The 27,343-nt window shown below is 40.7% G+C and overlaps 1 protein-coding gene across 1 annotated transcript in view; it reads right to left on the reverse strand.

The window, feature by feature from the left end:
- The window catches only part of LOC126335599 (dehydrogenase/reductase SDR family member 11-like), an 86,559-nt gene that overhangs the window by 29,951 nt on the left and 29,265 nt on the right, over window positions 1-27,343 (reverse strand). The window contains exons 3-4 of the mRNA XM_049999049.1: window positions 17,807-17,936; window positions 7,930-8,059 (exon numbers count right to left, since the gene is read on the reverse strand). Of these exons, the coding sequence (XP_049855006.1) occupies window positions 7,930-8,059; window positions 17,807-17,936 (260 nt within the window). The remainder of the gene's footprint in view (window positions 1-7,929; window positions 8,060-17,806; window positions 17,937-27,343) is intronic.

The following is a 27,343-nucleotide window of genomic DNA, read 5'->3' on the forward strand; positions in this document are numbered from 1 at the left end:
GTGCACGTGCCCGTCGACCTGGGACCGGACCGCAGCGACGCACGGATGCAGCCAAGACCGTAGGATCCTACGCAGTGCCGTAGGGGACCGCACCGCCACTTCCCAGCAAATTAAGGACACTGTTGCTCCTGGGGTATTGGCGAGGACCATTCGCAACCGTCTCCATGAAGCTGGGCTACGGTCCCGCACACCGTTAGGCCGTCTTCCGCTCACGCCTCAACATCGTGCAGCCCGCCTCCAGTGGTGTCGCGACAGGCGTGAATGGAGGGACGAATGGAGACGTGTCGTCTTCAGCGATGAGAGTCGCTTGTGCCTTGGTGCCAATGATGGTCGTATGCGTGTTTGGCGCCGTGCAGGTGAGCGCCATAATCAGGACTACATACGACCGAGGCACACAGGGACAACACCCGGCATCATGGTGTGGGGAGCGATCTCCTACACTGGCCGTACACCTCTGGTGATCGTCGAGGGGACACTGAATAGTGCACGGTACATCCAAACCGTCATCGAACCCATCGTTCTACCATTCCTAGACCGGCAAGGGAACTTGCTGTTCCAACAGGACAATGCACGTCCACATGTATCCCGTGCCACCCAACGTGCTCTAGAAGGTGTAAGTCAACTACCCTGGCCAGCAAGATCTCCGGACCTGTCCCCCATTGAGCATGTTTGGAACTGGATGAAGCGTCGTCTCACGCGGTCTGCACGTCCAGCACGAACGCTGGTCCAACTGAGGCGCCAGGTGGAAATGGCATAGCAAGCCGTTCCACAGGACTACATCCAGCATCTCTACGATCGTCTCCATGGGAGAATAGCAGCCTGCATTGCTGCGAAAGGTGGATATACACTGTACTAGTGCCGACATTGTGCATGCTCTGTGGCCTGTGTCTATGTGCCTGTGGTTCTGTCAGTGTGATCATGTGATGTATCTGACCCCAGGAATGTGTCAATAAAGTTTCCCCTTCCTGGGACAATGAATTCACGGTGTTCTTATTTCAGTTTCCAGGAGTGTAAGTTGCTTAGCTGTTCTGACGCAGTATTTGATGTATGTATTTTCTATTACAATATATGGTAAAAAGTGAATTTCTCCTGTTCTTGTACAAAACCACTCTCTCCTTGCAGAAACATTAAGTAAAAATAATTATTTAGAATGTGTTAGATTGCCCATCTGGCTTTCTTTTGTCGTAATGCCGTACAGGCGGCCATTACATGGAATTTAATTAAAATATTAAATATTGGGTTTCACCCTCACATTAACATAGCAAATACGGATAGTAATTTTCAAGTATGAATATTTGCAAGTTCAATTTATCAGAATTTTTAAAGAATTGGATAGAAAGATTTAACTGCAGTAGGCAACCATGCTTAGGTTTGCCTTACGATATCTTTGAATTTACAATTAAATTTATTTCTGTCGAGGAAATGATTAACCAAAAATGAAGTCATTGTGATATCAATGAAATTATTTATCGTTTGTACAAATCCTTACGCTAAGTAGATTGTTACATCGCCTCTCTCTTCGCAACAATTAACTGAACGGCCCTCAACAGTAATAGTTTCATGCTACATCTGATTATCTTTGACCTAACCGTGAGTTTGGATAAAGTAATTACACGATTACATGGAAACTGTACCCATTTTGCTAATATTTGTGTCTCCGTAGCAACCATGATTATCGTTGGCGTATATGTAAACGACATTTACGACCGAGCAGAATACACGCGACGCTAACAGTGTGTTAAATATCCTTTATCTTTTTCCCAGCAATCCCGACCACGTCTTACATCAAAATCAAAATAGCAAAGAAGAGAGAGAGAGACGATACAATCAGGACTCTGGCGTTCCTGATTCTTCGGCAGACTCACCATGGCCTATATGAACGGCAGGCCAAGATCATCGTGCTACGTCGCTACACGGCAACCTTCATCGCGGTTCAGGAGATGAAAAACGGTGAGCAGGAGGGGTCAGAGCACCTATCAAGTCGATGTGTGATTAAGTCCAACACACGCGCCGCCTTCACTCACTACCCCGGCGTCGCGATTCGGCCAACGCCGGAGCTACAACGGCGGAAGGCGAACCTCTTTTCTGGGAGCCAGCCAGGAACGGAGAAAGCGGCATCAACTGCCTTGAGAGGGCTGAAGGCCGCTTACGACCCGAATCATCGACTGGCATCCACAGCCGATGTCAACAGAGAATCAAGACACTGAATGTAATTATGGAAATAAATAATTGGTTCAAATGGCTCTGAAGACTATGGGATTTAACGTCTGAGGTCATCAGTCCTCTAGAACTTAGAACTACTTAAACGTAACTAACCTAAGAACGTCACACACATCCATGCCCGAGGCAGGTTTCGAACCTGCGACCGTAGCGGTCGCGCGGTTCCAGACTGTAGCGCCTAGAAATAAATAATTCTGGATGTTCTTTCACTGTACTGGTGATGACAGGTCAGCGGCATTATTCCAAGGAAAAGCGGCACGGGGCGCTCTGGGAGAGCGATTCCTGTTACAGAATCGTTCCTACTACCTCCCTCACAACAGTCGCCACTTGTAGAAGCCTTCAGTTTATCGAGAGTCTGACTGGCCTTTCTCGAATAATAACTGCAAACACGACTTCGTACTGGATATCCCTGAAAATCGTCGCTGTAAGACCCACAATTCTCGAATTGCTTCTTCTTTCCTGGAGTCCTTAGAAGAGACGGTACAGCTTCATCTCTGTCTACTTCATACCTGCTCTTCCCTATTCTCAGAACAGTGGTTTCATGAATTTTAACGTGCCCACGGTACTGTCCATAACAGCAATAAGAGGCAGCAAGTGCCCACCAGCGTCTTTCTCTCGTTCGAAGTATTCCCTGGCATTATTGCAATAATCACAAGCCCGGCCTCTCAGTGCAACGCGCTGCCCACGTACATATCTCGCATAGCTCGCATCCTCTGACCTCCTCCCCCTCGCCTTTCTTGTGCCAGTGAAATATACTGAATACAAAGAAACAGTCACACGAATCTCACACAACACCGCACAAAACAGCTGCTGTACGCCGCGCGGAGTGGCCGAGCGGTTTGAGGCGCCGTGTCACGGATTGCACGGCCTCTCCCGTCGGAGGTTCGACTCCTCCCTCGGGCATGGGTGTGTGTGTTGTCCTTAGCATAGGTTAATTTAAGTAGTGTGCCAGTCTAGCGACCGATGAGCCAGCAGTTTGGTCCCTTAGAAATTCACACACATTTGAACACTTGAGCTGCTGTACGCCAATTAGGTTTTGATTGTAGAGATCACACGACTTCGAAGCAACAAGTATCTTTTTCTGTTTTTTCATCTCTCTCAGGCTTAACACACTACAGACAGCGCAGTTTCCAAGAGGATATCCATGTCCCATCCTTGGATGCCTGTAAGTAAGAGCCACAAAGGAGCCTCATCTGAGGAAAACTCAACATGCAAAGTTCCATAATTTTTTTTTTTCATAATGAAGGGCTACAGCCATAATATATTTCTTTAACGTCGGTACCTCCATTAGACTGTTGTTTATTTGCAGTGTTAGATTTACACTTAGGCTACACAATCATGATTTCGGCTACAAAGTGCCATTATCAAGTGTTTTAAGTCTTAAAAATTGCGTAAGATGGCATACTGTTGTATTAAAATGCACTATTAGACATATTGACTTCAGTCAAGATGGTGCACTCAGTAATGAAACAATGCAGTAGGTTCTGCCAGAAATATAGACGCTTAGGCAATATGTCTAATAGTGTATTTTAATACGACAGTATGCCATCTTAGGCAATTTATAACATTTAAAACGATAATGGCACTCTGAAGCCGAAATCATGATTGTGTAAGTGCAAATGTAACACTTTAAATAAACAATAGTCTAATGGCAGTAATGACTTTAAAGAAATGCAAAATTTCGTCTGAACTATTTAAATCATGCGCAACAGTACCTTTATAAGGATAATACTGCATGTCCTTTTTCATAAAGTTTCGACGAGACGATCTTTTAATTCCCACTTGCACAGATAGAAGGCGTTCAGATTTCACCGGGCTATATTCGAGCAAAGAAATGCCTGAAGCAATGTTTTCTGTTGTTCGAACCCTTTACAGATAGTTACGGTTTTTACACAATGCAGGGTCCGTCTTCGCTATTATTCCGTTAACTTCTGAATTATAGACTTTTGCTGAAGCTCCGTGCAAATACTTCCAGTCTTCAACTCTTGCACAAACAGTTCTGCAATCGTTTGCCAGGAACTGTGGTTCGCGAAACACTCGACGATGAGCATGCACTGTTTTGTTGTTGTCAGCACCATTTTCTGTTGAGATTACACCCGTCTGTTCCTATCTCTCCCACTTGGCCCTAGATTATTAAACTCTCGTAAAATTTGCATTTGCAGCTGGTACCAATTCACGGTTCCCGCCGATCTGGTATTGTAAGTAAAGGGTGCAAAATAGGACACTCTGTACTTATTTTCTACATGACGTACCTTTGGAGACCTCACACCTACATCTTCATCTACATGGATACTCTGCAAATCACACTTAAGTGCCTGGCAGAGGACTCATCGAACCATCTTAACAATTCTCTGTTATTCCACTCTCGTATAGCGCGCGGAAAGAATGAACACCTATATCTTTCCGTACGAGCTATGGTTTCCCTTATTTTATCGGGGTGTTCGCCGCTCCCTATGTAGGTCGGTGTCAACAAAATGTTATCCCATCCGGAGGAGAAAGTTGGTGACTGGAATTTCGTGAGAAGATTCCGTTGCAACGAAAAACGCCTTTCTTTTAATGATGTCCAGCCAAAATCCTGTATCATTTCTGTGACACTCTCTTCCCTATTTCGCGATAATACAAAACGTTCTGCACCCTAAGGGAAAAAACGACGCACCACGAAGAAACTATCCGAACTGGACGGAAATCGGTGGATGCGATATGCATGTACAGACACATAAATGAGTAAAATTTGAAAAAGGTGGACTATTTATTCAAGAGAAAGAGATTCACAAATTGAGCCAGGCAATAACGCGTTAATGCACTTCTGATCCATATGCAACCAGCTATTCTGCCTGGTGTTGACTGACAGATCTGTTGGATATCTTCCTGAGAGATATAGTTCGAAATTCTGTCCAATAGGCGAGTTTGATCGTCAAAATCCGGAGCTGGTTGGAGGGCTCTGCCCATAATGCTCCCAAAGTTCTGAATTGGAGAGAGATCCGGCCACATTGCTGGCCAAGGCAGAATCTGGCAAGAATCAGCAGAAACTCTCCCGTGTCCGGCAGGGCGTTATCTTGCTGAAATTTAATCCCAGGATGGCTTGCTATGGAAGGCAACGAATCGGGGCGCAGAATGTCGCCGTCATACACCTGTGCTGAAAGGATGCAGCGGATGACAACCAAAGGAGTCCTGCTATGGTATGAAATGTCACCACGGACTAACACTCCTGGCTATCAGGCCGCATGGTTACGCTGTTATTCCATCGCTGTCCACAGCGTCTCCAGTAGAGACGGGTCGTTCGTGAATTAACGGGTTCATCAAGATGAACGGAAAGAGCGATGAACGAATTCTAAGGAACAGTCTTTCATAGTTCACTTCGTTCGTGGCTTTCTGCTTATAGTTCCCAGGAATAGGAAACGGTCGGTCTCGTTCCTGCAACGGCACGTCGGCCGGCGTCGTTCCCATCTGTGTCGGTCTCGCTCTGCCGGACTCGTCCTTTTTCGCGTGGGCGCTCGTCGCATTCCAATGCCGACTGCTCATAGTTAGTTCAATATAGAGTCGTTCGTTTCGTTCGCTGCGCGCGCCCATACTAGATCTGTTTCAAATCTTTTTTTGAATTTTGAGCTTCTGGTTCTTTTCGTATTCTATTCAGCAGCCATTATCGGTAATTATAATGTATTTTATAATTACGTAAATTACATAAAATTACGTGGTATGTAATATATCTTTTTAGGTAACAAAACGGCATATCAGCTTACTTCACTATTTCAATAAACAGCAGAAGAAGATTTTTTTCTTATTACACATGCAAAGTCGGTACAGCAAACACGAGTGGCCATTTTCCGCCTGTTTTTGATCCAAAGTAAAAGAGCATGTTCATTGTTATGGAAGGCAGACCGACTCACAACCGAGTGAAGTCCGCGTTCCATAATCGAATGTCTGGTGTCACATTTTGTAAAGAGAATATTATAACTTCTACAATATTATTTCAGTACTAGACTGCTCATTGTCGCCCACCAATCGTCATCTATTGTTTCGAAGTTGTTGTTTGCATTAACTTATTTGTTATTTCTTCACTGCCTAATTGTTACATGTTTATCTGCTCTGCTCGTAGCGGTCAACAAATCCGGCGTAATTGGCGAGCAGTCTGTACTCGGGGCCGGTTTTTCGTGCGCCACTTTAACATTATTTCACTGCGATCAGCCACATAACGCTATAGTTGGCTAACCGAGAGGTTTTGCAGAATCACGAAAATTACAAGCGTGTGAGAATTCTGTTATGAATAAAAACTCTGCACTCTAGGGCAGAGACAAGTGCCCCTCTTGGCGCCTTCCATCTTCAGTCACCTATGCTAATAATTTTCAGTTTTTCAGAAGAACCGTATACCAAGCACAAATGAATGGTAAACGAGTAAAAACGAACGGTTATCAAAAAAGAGCGATCACCAGTGAACTAGTTTGCCCGTCTCTAGTCTCCAGTCACATCCCCGCTGGTCTTCGGGGCTCCGTTCGAAGCGGGACTCATCAGTGAAGACAGCTGTACTCTAGTCAGCGAGACTCCAGGTCGAATGGGCCCCGACACCGCTGAAAATGGGCCTGTTGGCGTACAGAGGATAAAAGAAGCTGGCACATGGGGCGCTGTGAACTCAGCCTCCTTTCTGTGAGCCCACACCGTCCCTGAAGCGCAAGTTTTACGTCAGATCGATGGTAATGACGAATTCGGGACTCTGAGTACCTCTCTGACGATTGCTCAGAGTTCAGGTTCTGTCGTCTCTCTAGGTCAAACGCTTGCTTCTTGACGCTGTGTTCGGCCGTGATTCGCCCCTTCGTCAAATAGTGGCGACGCTCCTGTTCAAATGTCGAGCGCTTCGCGATTACTGCGACGTCCTCTCTCAAATGCTGACATCTGCAGATATTGTTCACACGTCTGTGCAGCTGATACATGGAATGAAATTCGTGAAGATTTTACGCCCTGGTATCGATATGTCCCTTCTCAGCTGCGCAGTGAAATTGCGCTGCAACGTCACATATTCATCCAGCAGCTGTCAAAGTTTACAATTTTGCACTTTTGTTGATAACTATATGAATATCGATATTGAGTTTGTGACCAATTTGGATAACGTGTTCGTGGTGCGTCATTTTTTTGTCTTAGAGTCATAGTCGTAATTAACTAGCGCAGAAACTATTAATTGTGAATTACTTTGAATAAAATATAGCGTCGTAAAACTGACGATGGTTTAGTAACAATTTTTCCTCCCTTTCTGTGTTCTAAAAGTTAAACGTACTGACACAGCGAAGTTTTCGGGACAGAGCGAACAGGTAGATGCGCTAAGTGAAGGCGTGTTACGTGGTGTATCGAAATCACGGTTTCCAGTGTTTTCTGTGATGGGAAATTCTCCTATCCGTTAGCATGGATCAGTTCCACGTCTCCTTTATAAAACATATTTTCCGGTCCAGTTTTCCTTCATTCTTCGCGTAAAACATGGTCGCGTGTTTCTGAACAAGAGGATGTTCATTACAGAGGAAAATACCTGGTGAATGGAAGAATACTGTTGTTATACCTCTCTTCGAAAGAAAATGGAAATAAAAGCATAGCGGCAGTAAGATCAGTAGCTGAGAGAGTAATGAACCTCGCAGGTAAAAACGTGTGGCCACGAAAATGCGACTAGAGTGAGAGGGCTCCTTTCTCCTTTCAGCTTGTGACCTGAAGACTGGTTTGAGGACTTACTCCAACGCGTATGCGGCTGTTCCGGGCGAGCAAGTCTTTCCTCAGTCCATCAAGCAGCACCCTGACAGCGGTCTTGCTGCCGAAGTACATCGCGTATTCAGGATCGTGTGGTGGGATGTGAGCGGCGAGGCTAGAAAATGAAAAGAGACTCTGACAAACACTGTAAATTTATAGAACATAGCTACAGAAAACTTAAAAAAAAACAGTTTATCGGAGCGTAATGTAACAATTGCCGTAACTTATTGTTATCTGCACAGCGTGATTCTGTTGCCCCTTCCGATGTCGTTTCTATGCAACCCGCAATGTTATATCTCGCCTTCGAGAACCACGCGTCATATATTCGTATCCTCTGGCTCACTACGCGGAAGCTATTAAGTCTACAGAAAAAATGAACTGGGCGCCTATGTAGGAAATTTTGTGCAATTATTAAATTTTCTACTGGAATACGCTTTCGCTACAAGCGACAACGTACAAAAGTGACCATCATACGCACCCCTGCTCGCACATTCAGCCGCTACCGGTCAGGGTTTCTAGTATGTTGCTCATGGAACTCCCTCCTACCGCATTGCAAAAATTTTCTACTGCGTGAATTATTTCCCATATTCGAACTTTTTTGGCCGTCACTGACTGCCCTTGTTACGCCACAGGCTTAGTCGTGCATTTAGAAACTGTAAAATTGACTTTTGTGTAAATTTTGCATTACAGTTTACTGAATTTCAACAATAGAAAAAGACCTATTTCATCGTTGTATTTGTCAGACCTTCTGACTTCGAAAATACTGTCCTAGTAAGGGTTAAGTCTGGATCGAATTGCTACAGTAATTCGATTTAGCGTAAGTGTATAAATGTCGTTGTTCTTTTCATTACAGTTACGGGCACGTTTCAATCAATATTGTTAAAGAAATAGCCCAATATGCTGGCGGTGCAACAGGCTAATTAGTTGAGACCAAAAAAGGTGAAACTTTTGTTTTTTAACTTTGTGTTCTGCCATACGGCAGGTCTTGTCATGGGGGCAGCCTCGTCAGAGAGGTCCACCGCTTGAGCGTCTAGGGAAGTGATTTCAGTGGTGGCTTCCCGTTGCCTTTCACTGGTGATGAAATGATAATGAGGACACCCAGTCCCTACGCGGAGAAAATCTCCGACCCAGCCGGGAATCGAACCCGGGCCCCTTGCCATGACAGGCCGCCACGCAGACCACTCACCTATTGGAGCGGACAAAAAAGTTCAACTACAGGAGTAATTCACGTGGTCGGAAATATTTGTACAGTGGTAGCAGGCAGTGCCACGAACAACGTACTAACAATCCTTACTGGTGAGGGATGATCGTGCAGTCGAAGGTGCGTATGTAGGTTACTTTGGTATGGTTTTCTTGAGTAGTATTAAAAGCCTAGGGTCCAGCGAAAATGTATCCCAGTACAAAATCTAGCTTTATTAAATTAGCTACAAAAAAGATCCCGTTTATTTATTCTGTAGGAAAAAAAAACTTCCGCGTAGCGAGAGTGAGAATGTGGAATGGTTTTTGATGGCCAGATATAACATTGCGGGATGCATGAAACGACATCGGTAGGAGCAGATGAATGACCCTGTATGCATTAAGTATAAAAGGTGAACAATAAATCAAAATTTTGTAACATTTGAAGAACTGGTGAATGACGTCTCTTTGTTTGTCGTGTACTGTCGCAATATTTTTGGAAGTGATATGCTGAACACAGAAGGTAACCTCAGCATCTCAGTTTGTCGATAAATGTTTATGATATTACAAAAGTTTATAGAAAACATACAGACACAAAAATACTACGCTACAACGGAGGGAGAAGGAGATTTTGTCACAAAATTATTTAATATAGAGGCATGTAATGGGTATAAGTGCAGATATTTTTATTGGTGACTGAGAACAGTGTATTGAATAAACATTACATCAGTATTTACTTGAAGTGCAGACCAATAATTATAGCTCTAAGGAGTGGTATGTTTTTGGGTTTGTTAGTACAAGTACATGTGGAAGGAGCAAACTATTCATTAATGGTATTAGTTGAAAACAGTCTTGGATGCAATTTTAGATTTTTATTTATCAACTACGCGTTTCATCTTATGTAGGCATCTTCAGGCTGATCTTAAAATTGGTATGTCTTAAGATGATCCTTTAGAGGCGCCAGTACTAACGCACGACGCTATGCTGTATTATGCTAACTACTTAAGCACCATCTTATTCTATTATTTGCTCCTGTGAACGTGTACGCATTATGCGGCGTTTGGAGTCACTCACGTCCAGCTAGAAAGTATGTACTGTTAACGAAGGCGATGTTGGCCTGATGTACTCGACGATGCCCTTTAGCAACTCTCTCTAAAGGATCGTCATAAGAAATACCAAGTTAAGACCATCCTGAAGATGCCTAAATAAGGTGAAACGCGTAATTCATAAAAAAAACTAAAATCGCAAGCAAGACTTTTTTCAACTAATACTATTAAACACTGGTTTGCTGATTCATGCCACAGATGGATTGGAAGAATTTTTATTCATTAATGCTTATTTTCCCAGCAGGTCAGGTACTGAATTGCGTACACGTGGACGCAAATTAGTTTTTGTGAGGATTCTGTTCGATTCGGAGGAAGAACAGCCAACACTCTGATACCGCTTATAAAATGTCTGCACGTATCTACTTTACACCTAGTATACACAATATACTGACGATAAATTATGCAAATGCGATTCTAGAGGGTGATACAGAACTCCATCGACAAAATTTCGCAGGTTATTCTGGGAATTTTTCATTGTTTGTTGATACGAGAGCTTTGTTGTCTGCGGTGGCTCGTTATATAGCAATTGCATTTCTTAGGATTTTTTACTCCCTTTTATACGTTTTTTTTTTTTTTTGTATTCCACTGAAAACATCTGCCGAAAGGCGAAAACGTATTAGTTGGACGTTAACAATGTTACACAGCTGTATGAATGGGTTTACTGATGAAGTATTGGCCGATATGTGCCTAACGTATGGGTTCATTGAATGTAGTGACACAACCACGGTATGCTAGTTGTACCCGCAGACACAGAAACCCCCACACAGTAATTTTTCCTTTATCTGAGCATTGTTACATCCCTTTGTGTTCTTTTACTACACGTTTTGGTGAGTGCGTGTTATAGATTTTACACCCTTGTGCAACTACTTCACAGAAACCAAGGTAGTTTAAATAGAGAATAAAATGCATTATACTCTGTAACGAGCCACAGAACACCGGGGGTCCCTTATACAACACAACTCAGAAAATATCCTTGTACAACCTCAGAAATTTTTTCGTTCGGGTGACCTAATGTACTCGTATTTAATACTGACTGGTTTCTCAGTGCTGAAATAACTTTTTTCAAGTAGATGGCTATCCATTGATGATTACAATACATGAAGATCTAAAAATGAGAATACAAGAATTTACTGTCTTTTGTATCGAAAATAATAATAATTGACTTAATAACAAAAACAGTTCTTTTCATAGATAAAAATCCTGCTGGAGATAAAATTGTCGTCAGTAATATCACAATAAGTGGAACATGTTAATTGTATCGACTGCAACGTCCTTGAAGATAAAGACATACAAAAGAAAATACATACAAAATAAGATAAGTAGTTTAAAATGTGATGAGGGTGTTACCGTCTCAGCATTGCTGTACCGAAGTGAGATACAGATAATAAATAGAAAGCGAATTTTTCCCGCAGGTTGTAGTCCGACGAACATTGTCAGGAATGTTCTAATAACTTTTGGGATTGCAGCCGGGTAATGTCGTCGACAATTGTAGGTAGTCTTACGTTTCAACAGGTAACCAACTTGTCATTTTCAGAAAAAGCGGCAGCAATAAGCGCTGTGTAAGTGAATCGATTTGCAGATCAGTTCTGGAAAGATAAAACACACACTCACACTCTCTCTCTCTCTCTCTCTCTCTCTCTCTCACACACACACACACACACACACATACACTGTAAACACTAACACCACCACACAACTAAAGTTGGCCTAAGCTAGAAGTTGTCTACAGTGAAAATTAACAAACAACAGGTGGGGTAGCATTAACTCTGACCTTCTATTTTTTGGCGAGGGAGAGATCAGGATTCCACACAGAACTGAAGCAAAAACCGCCATCTCTATTTACGAGTTTACTTGTTAATTTAATTTAAGCTGCTTCAAATGGTTCAAATGGCTCTGAGCACTATGGGACTTAACTGCTGCGGTCATCAGTCCCCTAGAACTTAGAACTGCTTAAACCTAACTGACCTAAGGACATCACAAACATCCATGCCCGAGGCAGGATTCGAACCTGCGACCGTAGCGGTCGCTCGGCTCCAGACTGTAGCGCCTAGAACCGCTCGGCCACTCCGGCTGCTTCCTTAATAACATTGTCCCAATAGCACGACAGAATTTCCGTGTTGTTAAATTTCAAAGACCGACCGGTGCCAATATGACGTTATACAATAGTCGATTTTCTCGCGTGTTATAAACATATTTTTCAGATTCACTTGCACACCACTTACCTGCTGAAGTTCTGCCGTGAAAATAACAGGGTAGTCACCTGTCGAAATGTCGGTGGTTGTCGATGACGTCACGTGGTGATATTCCCGTAAGCCGTTTTAACATCGCATACGCCAGGAGAAACTCAGCTCTCACAGTACCAGAAATGTAGTTAACAGTAAATAATATTATTTCGCGAATAGTGAGACAAGGAGGTGAAGGAGGATCACCAAATGAGCAAACAATTCAGTGACTCGTCAAGTACAGAGCTGCCTGACTCGCACGTTTACATATATCGAAGAGAGGCCAGACTACTTACATTTATGTGTGGAAACAGCTTGAAAAGTGAGTAATGGTGCATGTCAGATGGATGCAATTTGGCATCACAAAAGCCAACATTTTCATGGGATCCTGAGGGCTGATGCCCCTATGCTGCACAGAAAGTCTAACCCTCCACTGCCCATAGAGACGTGTTAGCACATCTGTTTCTCAGTTACCGTAGCTGTTTGAAGTAGAGTTCGAGCTCTACGACAGAGCACCAGTGTGCAGAAACGCATTCTCGTTCTGAGAGCTGGAAGAGTCCATCCTGTTGCTCCGAAGGGGAAGCCCCTGATGTGTTCACACCGAGGTAGTAGAAACTATCTCCTCTGGCTCAAAGACTATGTACGCTGGCCACTGTCGATTTTGTCTCAGCGCTGGCTGGGTATACAGCGCATTTCCGAAGCAAGCAGGGGGGCTGACGGAACTGAGCGACCAGGAGGCGCAAGTCGTGCGCTGCTGCTGGAGCACAGTGTGCGAGAGAGGCGAGCGACGGCTGGACTGCCTCGGTGTTGATCTGCTCTCCGGGCGTCAGACGTCGGTTATGGGGCTCCGTTTCCATCTGCTGAAGTTTCTAGTGAGCATCATTTCAACGACAACTGTGGTTATTGCAAAAATTAAAGAATCGCGCAGGTTCGTTCATCGTATAAAAACTTTCTCAGTTCATATTGAGATTATGATACTGATACTGCTCATTACTTGTCGTTAATTAATATTCGACTAAGCCGGAACATGGTAATTGGTTGCGAAAGGGGCATTTTGGTTTTCGTATGTGTATATCAGTGATTGTTCTTTTATTTAGTTAAAGAGAGATGTGTAATTGTTTAGGTTTTTTACTCGCAATTAAGTTGCGGGGTTGTTCTCTTAATTATATGGCAACTATTTTATTGTGTTTTATTTGCAGGTTAAAGACTGCAACGTGTGTATAAGCCCATGGGTAGAAATGATTCTAATAGCAGATTTCTGTGTGTTCCACAAGGCTTTCTTGTTCTGGTTTCAATGTTTGTGTACCTTGGCACAAAGGAGTACGGGGGTCGTGTGGGTCCTTTTGGAGAGGAAGAAGGGCATGTGTCCAGAGCAGGACTGTAAGATTCTAAATTGTATTTTCTTCCCGTAATTTAGCACTCTTATTGAGGTATAATTGTGTGAGTAGCTCATGCTTAAATGTGTGTTAATTAGACTTGCAGAAATTTTGCTTTGTTCAAGGTTTGCTAAGATAATGTTGAATGTTCAATAATTTTATTAATTGCGAAAATACTTTTTTTAATGCAATTATGCTTGTGTCTTTTTAACGTTGAGTTTTTTAGTATATTTTATTTAAGGGAAAGGTAAACTTCAGCCTGGTTGTGAGGCGAGTATCTTTCTGAGTTCACTTCGATAGCCTTTGCTTAAATTTTTGTTGTTACTGAAATGGTTTGTAGATATTTTGTTAGTGATCGTATTTATTTAAAAATTTGTTTGCTATAGGATAAAGAGTACTGAATGTAAATTGTACAGTATATTTTTTTGAGTACCAAGGAATGTGAACATCTGCTGAGGAACTATACTATAATAAAATTTATCTTATGTGCAAACTTGGCCCTAGTCCTTCCTTAATTAAAAGTGAGAGGCCGTTCTGAAGATTTTAAGTCACCGCTACAACCCCCTCAGTTGATGGTTGGCTGCTGACCTGTGCACTTCGAGCATTCTCTTTGCTGTCTCTTCACTGCACCACACGCCAGCACTGCCTTCGCACACTACGGCTCCAGGGAAAGTCGTTCATGGCCAGGTATGTTTCATTATACATACTGGCGAAAACTTAAGCTGGAGGTAACATATTATGGAGCTGGTCAAACAATTGATTTCAGCTACTTTTCATTGGGAGAGGTAAATTAGTAAGCACAAATCTCATTAAATGTACTTTAGGGGCTTTCAAAATCTTTAAATATAGAGAATAAAGGAGAAGAAGGATACACAGGTACAAGTACTTCCCAAGACTGCACTACTTCAGTAAAGAGGTGGAAGATGGGGACGTAAATTTTATATTTAGGGACTGCCACATAATATTCGCTTAGCACACATTCTTTATCTTACCCTCTTCACGTCATAGTAATAATCTTTCACACCTTTGTTGTTTTACAAGATTTGCTTCTGGCAGCAGATTGTCAGACATGTTTTGCTCTGGTTGACTTGTTATTGAATCAAGCGCCAGTAGACATCATGGTTGTACTTCTTGGCTCTGACAGTCTGTCGCCACAGTGTTTTTATAGTTACAGTTAGAGGAAACTAATATTCAAACTGTGTCCTGCAACATATGAGACCACCAAAATCCAGTGAGAAATTGTTGTATGCTGGTAGACTAGTTCTTAGTGCTCTGGTTAAAGAATATTTATCGACTGAAACCTTAGAAACATAAGTGACATGCAGTGTTTTAAGTAGTGCTTAACCTCAGGTAACCTCGCTGTCGGTCATTTTATTTGTTGTTATAGTATAAACTGAACTGTTGTGAATACACAAATCGAATAATAAAGTTTCCTCTTTAACCCTGTAACTGATATACCTTGTGTGTTTTTGTGCACCATTGCCTGCTTTAGTAATCGCTTATGTTACAAAAATTTGTTGTATACTTGTTCGCTCTGTTCAAAATTTTGCAAATTCACCCTGAGCTGTTGGATGTGGCAGACGAGTATGACGGTGGCGATTTTGGCAGACTGTGGCTCTTGTACTATTAATAGCTGAATATGACACCATCTGCATAAACTGAGTAGTTTGTTGTTAACTTAATTTACTCTCTTGGGAGTTGCCTCACTTGTAATTACGTAATTCTGATCATGAATTATTTCCTATACACTGCAAGCTTCAGTCTTGATGTTATCTTTAAGCATTAAGAGCAGGCGTCGAGAAGCACACATCTGCTACAGATTGTGTAAGTTATTGTGAGCTACTCTCAGAACAGGTTGCTGAGTTTTAAGCCAAGTGTGGAAATTTAAATTTAGTACAGTGGAAGACACGTTCTTGTATTATTCCTAATGCAGGCGTTCATAAAAAGAAACTATAAAATCTTCACATTTTATGTAACTACAGTCACAGTTAACTAAGGTTGGCTTTATACAAACATATTTAAATATCAAGTGAAATTCTCGTTGAAATGATATAGCATAGCCTCCGGAAAAAGGGAATGTAAATTAACTTATCGATATTCATCAACAATGGAAGCGCTTTCCACGCCCTTAGACGTGCAACAATTACTACCTCTGTATCACAGAATATAAGAAAAGAACGTTTTCTTTCTTTGTATTCTTCTTTGTGTTCATGGTATTGTTGGTTCTGATGTCCTATCTGACGGTCGCATAGAGATCACGGTCTGTAAATGAGTAATATAATTATCTATAGCGTTATTATCAATTTTGTCAAACATGTATGCAATTTTTTTAGGGCAGAACGTGTTTTTTGTTTCTAGCAAATAGTACCTTCTCTGATCAGTGATTTATTTACGTAATAATTAGATGTTGCACTGACCATTTGTGTAATTTAATTGTTGTAGCGACGCCATTAATGATAAAATAATGAAACCGCGTTTAAGAGTCATTTCTTGCAAGAAGCATTAAAGATAATAATCTTAATAAATACTTAACGGCGTCTTGTAATATTTTCCATTTCATTTTTAGCCACGAGGTACAGTTTTATGAATAATAATTTTTATTAATGTATACTCTGCCATTGCACATAGGCAACTATACTGGAGCATCAAGCCTCACAAAAAAGAAATAATTAAGCAGTTTATTTAACTGGTTTATCTCGTAACATAAAAGAAAGATTTTAAAAAAAAATCCATCGTGAGTAAGACAGATGTCTTCACGTTAGAATACATATGACATTTCTGGCGATAGCGCCCTGAGAAACTATTAGCCGTGGCTTTTAACCAACATAAAAGAGAATTTTTAACAAAACGTTTTCATTTCCAATTATCAGAATAATTTATTTCATTCTCTTTTGAAAAAAGGTTACGCGATATTGATGGTTTATTAATTTTCCATGCTGTGGCCTTAAATTCTACTCACTGGTTGGCCACACTAATTTCTTTAACTTACTTCAGACTAGAGTGCAGAAGTTTTACTTTGTGACGAAAATTACTTGACTATTCAGGTCAGAGGTTCTAGACAGAATTTTTGATATTTTATGCAAATCTTTACATCTCTCATCCTATCAGTTTTCATGATTTCTTTATTGTCTCTTGAAATGGTGTGTAATACAATCTTTACCAAAATGAATCATTACGTAATAATGAAATGCCCACCCCCTCAGCACTCCCTGCCTGCTCCCTACTGCTACATTTAGGTGTATGACTACTTCTGTTTGACAATTATTGTGAGACACTTTAGACTTCTAATATCTGTATTTGTTGAATTGCTCATCATACTAACACAACTTCTTAACACAATCCTTCGCAGAATCGCCAGCTATCGCTTATAAGTTATGCAAGATATGTGTGTGTGCGTAGGCTTCAGCTGTTGAACTGCATCTCACCTACCATATGCTGGCCGCCTGCAATGGAATCCCGCCACTATCGTTACCCCGTCCCACACTAATCAGGGTATTTTGTCTACAAGCCCTGATTATAGCTTGAGCCATGAACGCTCTCGTTCCAAACTGGTAATTACATTCACGTTTGGCAAAAGCCACAGGAGCACACCACTCCTAACTGTTAACTAGGCGTTAAGTGACGTCTTGGAGCGTCCGTAGCTAAGCTAATCTAACATCCATTAATGTTCACTTGGAGTCCATTTGTATTGCTTCACTGCATTCACAAGCTCGTACAATGACACTACTGCAGTATGATAATGAAGCTTAGGAGTTATCACAACAATTTGTTACGAAGTTGCATCAAAAAATCACCCGATTTCCTATGTGATTTTCTCCTTCCAGGAACAGAGTGTTGACAAGTGACTCTTGATGATCGTCATTTTATAAATAAACGATCAGTTTAAAATTGAGCAATGGAAGAATGTACTGCTCTCATAAACTTTTCTTTGTCAGGGGGTCACGCCTTTCCAATTTCGAAGAACACTGTGGTAGCCTCTCACCTGCAGATGTGGATGATAAAGCCATCTTGGACGCCCCTGCTCAGCATGTCCTGCACGGCCTCCCTGGTGCAGATGCTCAGACCCAACACGTTCACGTCCAACATACGTCTCCAGTCTTTAGTGGCTCCCCCTGCAAACAACACGCCGAAACAGGTAACTGTCAGAACTTCAAGAGATAAACAGTAGTTGCTTCAGGTAGATGAATTAACGAAACTTCTCTATGAGACACAACACCTCTCTTGTACCGTCAGCCATTTAAGTGCATATGTACCACTGCAACTTTGAGGATATAGTAATAGTAATAATAATAATAATAATAACAGTAACAAGAGCTAAGGCGGAATCCTTTTCTTCTTATTACTTCTAGCTCATCTCTGTTAGTTCTTCCTACACAGTAATGGTCGCGTAATGACCAATAATACTCCAAAAAATGGTTGTAACCGTTTTTTTGGTCTACATATTGATGAGTACGTAACTTTGAAGAAACATATTGTTGACAAGGAACCTCCTGAGTGCAAGGTCGCAAAAGGGAAATGATGTATACGGCATTCGACGCTCCACATATTGTTTAACATGTAACCACAATATTGGCTGCTAACGGCAATAGGGGCGGAACTGGAGGTATCCAATGGCGAGTACAGTATATGAGTAACTCACAACAGTGTTACACTGCTAGTGGTGTTGACACAAAGACAAGAATGTCAACAATAAACAAAGCAAACACTACAACAACAACAGTTGCCGAAGATGGCATTTCGTCAGAATGAAATGCAAGGCATATTATCGCACTATCTAAAGCTATGCCTTAAAGAATAGCCAGTTTCACGATAAACTCCACGACAGACTGTTTCATATTCGATTGCTAGCCATCACATCGCCCCATTACACCAATATGATTTTATATGCACTATTTACGAGTGGATACTTAGCTGAACGCTCTGCGTTGTCTGCAGCTCCCATCAAGTTCGACTTCCGTCTTGATGATGAGTACCTTTGTGATCACTGTGGCGCATCATTTTTCATTCGGCGTTCATGGTGCAAGTTAATGGTTTGTTTGGAACATTTCTTGAATATCGACGATGTCTATTTTGCGACTTGTAATACATACACCCCATTAGAGGTTTATTCTGCACCTCTCGCCCACTCGTTTTCTGTTGTCCTCCTGGTGCACAAGGTGAGTCTTTAGCAGCTAGTATTTTTCGTGTCATAATTGTTAACACAACACTTTCAAGCGAGCCTTAATGAAGACTAAACTAGCGTCCTGGAACGTATGGGATTCCTTGCCCAAATCAGTTACTTTTGTTCTTCATATAGCTGTTAGTCTTGGGAATAAAATAATCAACACCATAAATGTTTTTGCCAATTTCCACTCGATAATGTCTTATAAAATAATTTCCTGCGATAATTCAGCAAGGAAAGTATTGATTATACAAAGGCGAGTTGTATGAATGATAAAAAAATTGCTCCTCCAGTTGGCTTTTGAGAAGGGTAGAATTTTAAAAATTTGGAAATTACCTCCAATATTACAAAAATATAGGCAAAACCGTTTTTAGATTTTGGGAAAGGAGCATAGAAATCCTTCTCTAACAATTCCATAAAATCATTTGACTGAACATTCAGCGTAGGAAGTCTACATGTGAGGTTAGTAACTTTGGCTCTTCGGCATTTACCACATTTTTAATGGATCATTTACCCTCTTTGCCTAATTTCTGTACTCTCTTTTTAACACCGACATGCCCAAAATTCAAATGGATGTAATCGACTATTTCAGTTATGTGCTCACTGGGCCAATACACTCCCCAGTCTATTTAATTTTCATTGTTTTGCTGAAACAGTAAACAATTATAAATCCTCTTATATTTTGACAATCCTACCCAAGTTCCTTTCTGTCGTCTTCCACACGTCATCATGATTCTGATGTAACCTCAAAGGTTTTTGCAGTTGTATTCAATATTCTTCGTTCCCTGAACTTCGTTGAGATAAAACAGATTAACAACTGCTCACGATTGTCATTTCCGACTTTATAACTCCCTCCTACTGCTAGTCTGGGAACGGTATCTGGCACCATGTTTTGTGTACCTTTAACATGTATGATTTTAAATTGATACTGCTGCAAAACGAGTGTCCACCTCATTAATCATCCATGTATTAATATAAATCATTTGAAAAGGCTATGTGAGCAGTGTAAATAATTGTTTTGTTTCTCCACAGATAACCTCTAAACTCCTGGAATCCCCTTTCACCAATACTTCTCACACAGTCACACTATGTTTTTCTTCACATCTAGTGAATGACCTTTTTGTAAAAGAATAATGTTTTATAATCTTCATTCCACTCATCCCCATAATACTAGAACTATTCCACTTCAGTGCTGTACCCACTTGAGTCAGTTTCTAAACAAAATGGCTGACTGAGGTCATGGTGGTGTAAGGTCCTCCTCTCCCTCAAAGCCTCCTTTAAGTTCATCAAAAGCTTCTAGAAATTTGTATGTTCAGGTAACAATTGTCAAAGCACAAAATTTCTAAAGAAGAATTGCACAGACCTAAAATGATTTACGTTGCTTTTGGTTTTTAGGACATGGACATTCTTTTATTGTCTTTATGTTTTTGGGAATATTTTTTATACTAGTTGTCGGTGAGATATTGCCCAAAAGTTTTCTCTTTTTCCTAACATTTCTCATTCTCTAAGCCTAGTGATCATGCTCTCTTTTCTTATAGTTTAAAATACCTTGTCCATAGATTACAATATTCTTACCAAATTTCAATGGTAATTAGTTGGTCATTTGCATATCTGATTGTTTTGGAGCTTAGCTCTGATCTTATGACTTGGTCTAGCTCTCACATAGATACTGAAACGCATATTAAACCCTAGTGGGACAACAGTATACTGGTATAACTTTTCATTTACAAAAAGGATGTACAGGTTCGATATTTTTAAGTAATTGGTATTTGCCAGTTCATCTGTTAAATCACAAACTGTCATACAGTTCACCTTGTTGTACTTCAGTAATATCCATTCCATATTTTCTGGATGATTTGTCTCTCCTCACTACTGTATTCAACATTCAAGGATCTATGACAACTTTTACGCTACTGTTCTTTTTATGCACAACTATTAAAGGACGATTGAATTCACTCTTACTTCGGTCTGTCTGTTTGTCAGAAAATGTTTCCCATAAAACGTCTCTAATTCCTCTTTCTGGTGGCCGTTTAATCCTTCAAATTTAGACATTCGGTTTTTAAGTTCTTCTGCAACCGCCTTTTATCCTTATCACAATCACAGGCCAGGTTCATTTCCAATTTCATAAAATCAGTCCCTTTTAATTTAAGATGTTCCAGTAAGTTATTATTATCTAGTGTCTCATCATCAAAATTCACATTCACTTTTGATGCCTCACACCCAGTATTAACAAAACTGTCTCCACAATTAAATTTTCCTCTACATTCTGTTAACCAATCCAGACCCAAACTTATTGCTGAACTTTGCTGCGGTATCATAAAAAATTATGCGCCAAACATATGCCTACAATCTCAAATTACAGAAGTATTTGCAGATTAGCAGCTTCGCTTAATTTATCTATTGCATTTACTATTTTAGTCCAGATAATCACACATTCCTTACATCATTGTGTTCCTATTTATAATTGAAAAACCTTTGACTAACTGAGTCAGTTTCCCCAACAGTGTCTAAAAGAGCTTTGTTTTCTCCACCATAAATGCAAGTTTTCACAGGATATTGTCCAGTCCTGGTATCATCAGTTTCACTCACTCCATTTGATAATTCCTAATAAAATCACTCTGTGTCTAGTCATTACTTCCTTTCTGCAAATATATCTTCTTCTAATTCTTTCGAATCACAAAAAAAGTACTTCTTTGTCATTATCTGTTGCTAACCTTTTAGCCAATGATGAAAACATTAACTTTCTCCTCAACACCTACATCTATTTGACTTTTCAAACAATAGGCCTGCTCGACAATAAATACTAAAGAATGATGAAGGATAGAGTAATACAGTAAAACTTCGTTAACACGAATCCGAAGGAACCGTAAAATCAGCAGTCCGTGTTAAGAAAATTCGTGTTAAGTGAAAAACACAGAATGTAATGAGTATACATGTACAGCAGCACATGAATGTGTAATACACTACACTATCAATCACATGATTGTAGACTTATAATATTATAAAGTGATTGTAAAATCCAAGTACTCACAAATTATGAAAGTTACTACTTTCTTGGAAAAAATTCGGTCATGGTTCGCTTACGTTCATGGCAACGATAATATTTTGTAATTTCATAACCAATTGTAAAGACAGAGTCCGCAAACCCAGCAGTGACATCGGATGTTGAAGCGAACCGTTCTAAACAGTCGAAGGCTGTTAACATCTCCTGATGGGTTGGTGGAATGGTATCTGTGTTCTCTTCTTCTTAACTTTCTTCTGATGGCTTTCTTGCACCTCTTTCACAGATTTTGGCACGTCCGATTCCACAGACGCACATACGGCAACATCGTCGTCTACACTAATGAATTCTTCGAAACTAATCCCAGGATTCGCAACGTCCCGCAGAACTGTCCATTCATCAGGTGAAGTGGACATCTTCAGTGTTGCTATGTCTCCAAGCTCTGTTTAAGCACTTCCCTATATGATGTGGCGATACTGAGTTCCCCAGGCTGCTGCGATGGCTTTTACTGCGTCAAGCAGATTCCAATTTTGGGTTGCGCTATTGTTTTCAGCAGCACGAATTGCAGCTCTTACAAGTCGCTTACGATAAGCTCTCTTTATGAGAGAGATTATGCCTTGGTCCAAAGATTAAAGGCAGCTTGTGGCGTTGGGTGGAAAGAACTGAACCTTTATGTTGGATAGGTTCAGATTATGAACGTTATGCGCAACACATCTGTCCAATGCAAGAAGAACATGTCTAGTTTGAGCAACCATTCGACTGTTGAAACGAAGAAGCCATTTGCGAAATGATGTGCCATCGATCCAATCTTTCTTGTGGTGAGAGTAGATGCAAAATAAAGTGTCCATATTTATGTTTTTAAAACAACGTGGTTTCTCGGATTTACCGATAGCCCAGGGACGAAACTTCTCACTGCTGTCAACATTACAGCACAGTACAACAGTCACACGTTGTTTGCTTCGTGCTCCACCGTGACACTTATCACCTTTTCTCCCTAGGGTGTGATCTGGAGAAAGATTGTAGAAAATCCAGTTTCATCCATGTTAAACACATCACACGAGGCATACTTTTCCCTCACTCGGTTGAATTTGTAAAGGCAACAGTGATGGAATTTTTATATTTTATGAAGTTGCTAAGACCGTTAATAGTTATAGTTCATTACTGATAACATGATGTGTAAGTAGGCTGTTTAGGTTTTTTTTATTGGTAACGCCGCCGCCACGTAGCGCTCTGGATGAAAATCACTGGCTGTGCCGTGTGCAGTCTGTGGCTGGTTTGCATTGTTGTCTGCCATTGTAGTGTTTGGCAGCGGCAGCTGGATGCTAACAGTGTGTAGCGTTGCGCAGTTGGAGGTGAGCCACCAGCAGTGGTGGACGTGGGGAGAGAGATGGCGGAGTTTTGAAATTTGTAAGACTGGATGTCATGAACTGCTATATATATTATGACTACTAAGGTAAATACATTGTTTGTTCTCTATTAAAATCTTGCATTCGCTAACTATGCCTATCAGTAGTTAGTGCCTTCCGTAGTTTGAATCTTTTATTTAGCTGGCAGCAGTGGCGCTCGCTGTATTGCAGTAGTTCGAGTAACGTTGATTTTTGTGAGGTAAGTGATTTGTGAAACGTATAGGTTAATGTTAGTCAGGGCCATTCTCTTGTAGGGATTACTGAAAGTCAGATTGCGTTGCGCTAAAAAATATTGTGTGTCAGTTTAAGCACAGTCTTGTACAATTTTTCAAAGGGGACGTTTCAGATGTAATATCTTTAAAATTTTATTTTTTGTTGTTTATCCTTTGGTAGGAAAGACGTGATGATTCAGGGATAGATGATAAGAAAAGTCAATAAAGAAGTCTTAAGCAGAGCAAGTGGCGTGTGTTCTTGGTGATTTAAAATTAGACTAAATATCATCAGGCAACATCTTTTGGGAACTGCCGCAAATATTACGTTACGGTAGCTATATTTGGTAACCCCGACGTGACAATAATAAGATATGACGACAAACGGGAGCGTTTCCGAAGATCACCTGGAAACAAACAAGGTTAGCATCCGCCTTTTTGGGGTGTAAAACCCGAAATTTGGCTCTATCAAGTAGAAGCACAGTTCAGCATTTGCAAAATTGTCACAGAAGAAACAAAATTTAACCACCTAGTGTCACAATTAGAGCCAAAATACATCGAGAATATTTAGGACAATATTTGCGGCAGTTCCCAAAGGATGTTGCTTGACGATATTTAGACTTATTTTAAATCACGAAGAACACACGCCACTTTCTCTGCTTAAAACTTCTTTATTGACTTTTCTTAGCAGCTATCCCCGAATCATCCCATCTTTGCTACCAAAGAATAAACAACAAAAAAATAAAATTTTAAAGATATTACATCATGTTATCAGTAATGAACTATAACTATTAACGGTCTTGGCAACTTTATAAAATATAAAAATTCCATTTAGATTTCATCACTGTTGCCTTTACAAATTCATACAACCAGCTTTTCGCACTTTCTTCATCAACTTTTTTGCTTCACTACAAATTTGTACAGATGAAATTGAATGACTCTTTTGGATCCGATACAACCAACAGGCAGAACAATGGAAGTCTTCGATGCCCATATTTTTAGCAATATCATCAGCTTCTGACTGAATCACAGGGCCAGTTAAAGGTATGTTAGATGCACATATGTGACTGAAAGATTCTAGCAGTAACGTTTCGATGTATTGGTCCTTGGCGGTACGAAGTCGTTTAGGTGTGTTTCCAGAACCTGATGCCGCAGCATTAATAATTTTTTCTCGATTCTTAGTAATCGTAGATATAGTATATTTAGATATTCCTAACTGCTCTGCAATTGCTGTTTTCTTGGTACCACGGTCCACATCTAGAATCTTAAGCTTTAACTGTATATTTAGAGCTGTCTGTTTCCTCTTTGCCATTTTCGCGTGTTACGGTACCGGTTGTAACTGTAGTTTTTATTCAGTATTCCAACTCGATACGGCTACGACTAACAGAACACCTGTCAAATTGAGTACATTCCTAATGCTGCTGGACACATTATTCAATGTCTTACAATGTACAGCATACGCTGATTGTTGAGGTGATAATAGAGTTACCGACCTACAATACGTTAAAAACGAGTGAGCAATAAGTATAATTAGCTTTGTAGCTACATTTCGTACATTCATTTCGGAAAAAAAATTACGCTTTAGAAAACTCTAAGGTCGGAAGTATGTATTACAGTGAAATTTAAATTCGCAAGGAATTCGTGTTAACCGATGAAACATACCGTAAGAACTAATTTATTCCTGTCGGGACTAATATTTTTTCCCGGTAACCGCGAGTTCGTCTTATGCGAGTTCGCGATTACGAGGTTATGTGTACTTGCAATACCCTTGTTGATCGAAGTACCTCCAATTGGCAATGCAGACCAAAAGCGCTCATCACTATTTTATAGTTTCACGTTAGATATGGCAAGATGTACTTCACATATCACAGTCCACCATGTTACTTAGCTCTTATTCTCTTGCCAAACATGTTGTTTCAAAGTCCCAACATCAAACTGTTCTAATGATTATTTGGTGAACTGTTAGTCCGCGCGAGTAGTTAATTCTTTTACCATAGTGTCACAGTTTTTACTCTATTCATAGCAAGCATTCAACTGGGTATAACTGCCTCTACGCTGTCCTTGTTGATAGGTTCCACCTTAATATTTTAAGAGACAATACGTTATAATGGAGCCATTGTAATCTATATATTCATTAAGTTCACTCTACGCATTGAAAACAGTCCACTCCGCAAACAGCCTACTGCACTTCATACTTTTCAAGTTCGCTTTGTAAGACGTGAGTCCACGATATGAGAGTACTCCAATATGTTTGTATTTAAAATTTCTGGTCTATGATGCGTGTCGGGACAGTTCCGCGTTGTACACTCCGAAAACACTCCACTCCACAATCACGTGACTCTGCTGACTGCACATCATAATCTCAAGTTTATTTTTCGTGGTCTTGTTCTACGATTTGAAGCACTCTGAAAGGTTTAGATTTAGCATAATCGTCCTCACTATGTATCGAAATCTGCTGCCTAAACACACAACACACTCATGACAGTCAGTCTCTTAGTGTCCCCAGTCACCATAGACACCTTAGCTACTGTTTCACCTATTAAAGTGTTCATAAATTTTTAAAGCCTGACTTTTCTTACAAAATAGTCTGCATTTCTGTGCAAAACCAAAATTTTCCATTTATATACATTAAAAATAGAGTAACAAGTAACATTTTAAATGCATAAGGAAGAAAATTACACGAATTGACACAATTACAAAACGTGTACAAAAGAAACCGACAACACGCACTACTGCAACTCTTTCCAGTTTGAGAGGGAGAAAAAGGAAAAAAATAAGGGAAAAAATATGCATCGTAAATGTTTAAAAACTTAGAATCAGTTCATCTACTTAGAAAATTGCCACACATGAAATGTCTTAGTGATTCAGGATGTATTGACACAAATGATGAAAATTGTGTATGTATCAGTTTTATGTTCAATTTACAATCTACGCTGCATGACAGAAAAAAGTGAAGCATCCAACACTCGGCGAGTTGCCAGTGTAGCATCATACACTTAAAACACTATGGGCGAGCATGTGAACGAGTGCAGTGGCAAGTCTCTGTGACAGCTAGAACGACCGCTAGGGTGCATTAGTGTTGTTTAACATTATTATCATCCCTGGTAGGATATATTCATATGAGGGGCACGGACAGGGTCATATGTTGGTTATAACTGTGTAGGACATGGAGATTCCACATATTCAAGTAAGAGAGTGTATCAGCAGCTGACAGAGTTATAAAAGGCCTTATTGTAGGTTTCCAATTCGCCGGTTCGTGGAATAGTGCAATATCCACATGTAGGTTCATTCGGATGTGACAGTGGCCTGATGTTGGACTCTGTCATCCACATCTGACCACTACAAGAGACAATCACTGAAATGCGCACCAAGCACATTGTGACCCTTTCACATCTCACCTGGCATCCAAGAACAGATAGTGGACATCCTGTAACACTGTCTGTCATCCCACAACAATGGTTGGAGGTTAGCAACAGCTGCACTAGGGAATTACTGTCCTCTGCATAGCCTGCTGTTAACACCACAACACAATCTTCTGTGTTTGGAGTGATGCCATCACTAAGAAGCATGGACTACTAATGAATGGCATCAGAGTGTGTTCAACAATGAGCTGTTGTTCTGCATAATGCAGATGGCCATCATCGGTGAGTATGGCGGCCACTGGGCAGAGGTACTACTCTTCCAATGTTTTTGAGAGACTCAGTGGTGTTGCTTCTTGTGTCCTAATGTGGGGAGTAATTGG

The sequence above is a fragment of the Schistocerca gregaria genome, chromosome 2, assembly GCF_023897955.1.
Source record: "Schistocerca gregaria isolate iqSchGreg1 chromosome 2, iqSchGreg1.2, whole genome shotgun sequence".
NCBI lineage: Eukaryota > Metazoa > Arthropoda > Insecta > Orthoptera > Acrididae > Schistocerca > Schistocerca gregaria.